At 40.3% G+C, this 1,334-nt stretch overlaps 1 protein-coding gene across 1 annotated transcript; it reads right to left on the bottom strand.

Annotated features, from left to right (window-relative positions):
• Nucleotides 1-561: 561 nt before the first annotated feature.
• On the bottom strand, nucleotides 562-1,180 carry COCCADRAFT_42312 (uncharacterized protein; the record flags this gene model as incomplete). Its single annotated transcript, XM_007720885.1, has 3 exons — nucleotides 562-716; nucleotides 749-896; nucleotides 1,163-1,180. 3 exons carry the CDS (start codon nucleotides 1,178-1,180, stop codon nucleotides 562-564), a joined length of 321 nt encoding a protein of 106 aa, XP_007719075.1.
• Nucleotides 1,181-1,334: the final 154 nt, after the last annotated feature.

Below are 1,334 nucleotides of genomic sequence, written 5' to 3'. Positions count from 1 at the left end.
TGGGCTGTTTTGGGCCATAATGTGGTGGTTTTGGTGGGGGCTTGGCAAAACTGTGACACGAACCCGTGTGTGACACGAACCCGTGAGGTACGTTAACTATAAGTATAACGCAAGCAAAGATTATAATAGACTTAACGCTCGTTTAACAGCTTCTTTACAGGATCTAAGTCTATAAGTCTATTTGTTACTTAGGTAATGTAACTTAGCTTAAACTTCACTCTAACTACATAACTACATAGTTAAAAAAGGTATAGTTAGATTAGCATGAAAGAAGGGGAGGTTAAATTTATCCCGTGTAACGCATCTTTATGAGTAGTGTATATCGTGAAGGACGCATTACTATTACCATTTCTAGTTTCATTGGCAACGTTATCCTCACTTATAGTACAACTTGTTCGGTAAAGTCACCTACGCATGAACGCAAGTCTACTAAGGAGGCGCCATACTAGAGAATATACCTTCACCTTGCACCTCGTCGCGGTAACTAAGAAAATCCCGATCAATTACATCCGCAGTCCACTGAATAGAATATCGCGCTGAAAAGTGTGCCTTGGTATATTCCTAGTACTTGGGGTACCAGCCCGCGCACTCCCAATTAACGATTCTAGATATCTTCCCATTATCGTCAACTAGGATGTTCCTTAGATTAAGATCTCTATGCGTAAAAGCGATATCATGTTTCACGCTATGTGACTCCGACACCAGCTTCCGTGCATCTTCGTCCAGCGGAAGATTGTCGATCAGGTACTTGTTGAACTGCTCTCATCTTGGAATCTAAGTTCTTTGCATTGCGATTCGCCAGTTCGCCAATTCAGGATGCCTCCACCTAGTGCTTTGCAGATTTGGAATCCAGAGCCTGTCTTGTTAGGAATTCGCCGCAGCTCAGCTATGTATCTCTTGAGAGCGCGTGCGGCCAAGTCCCATTGTTAGCTATACTTAAATAGATCTGGTCCTACCTAACTTTTATCATATAACTACTCTCTTTCTATGAATTATTGTTATAGTTTATAACTTTACTATTATAGTATAATAAATTTTTACTATTAAAATTTATTAGAGTGCAACTGTATATTTATTCTTTTTTACTATTTTTAAAATATATAACTTTCTTTAAAAAAATTATCCCTATGCATAATATTAGCACTAATATAAGTTGACTTACTAATAGAAGCGCGCACATTCTCTAGAAGCGTAAATAGAGGTCTTAACCCCTGCCCGCTAATTCTGCATTACCGTGCATAACTAGCCCCACCATCTCATGCGCGCTACCACCTCATGCGCGCGCGCCTCATAACCACCTCAACTTTGACGCGTTGTATCTCCACCACCATGGC

The sequence above is a fragment of the Bipolaris zeicola genome (assembly GCF_000523435.1).
Source record: "Bipolaris zeicola 26-R-13 unplaced genomic scaffold scaffold_774, whole genome shotgun sequence".
Classification (NCBI taxonomy): Eukaryota; Fungi; Ascomycota; class Dothideomycetes; order Pleosporales; family Pleosporaceae; genus Bipolaris; species Bipolaris zeicola.
The sequence above is the reverse complement of the archived record's forward strand: the minus strand, read 5'-3'. Positions and strand labels throughout refer to the sequence as shown.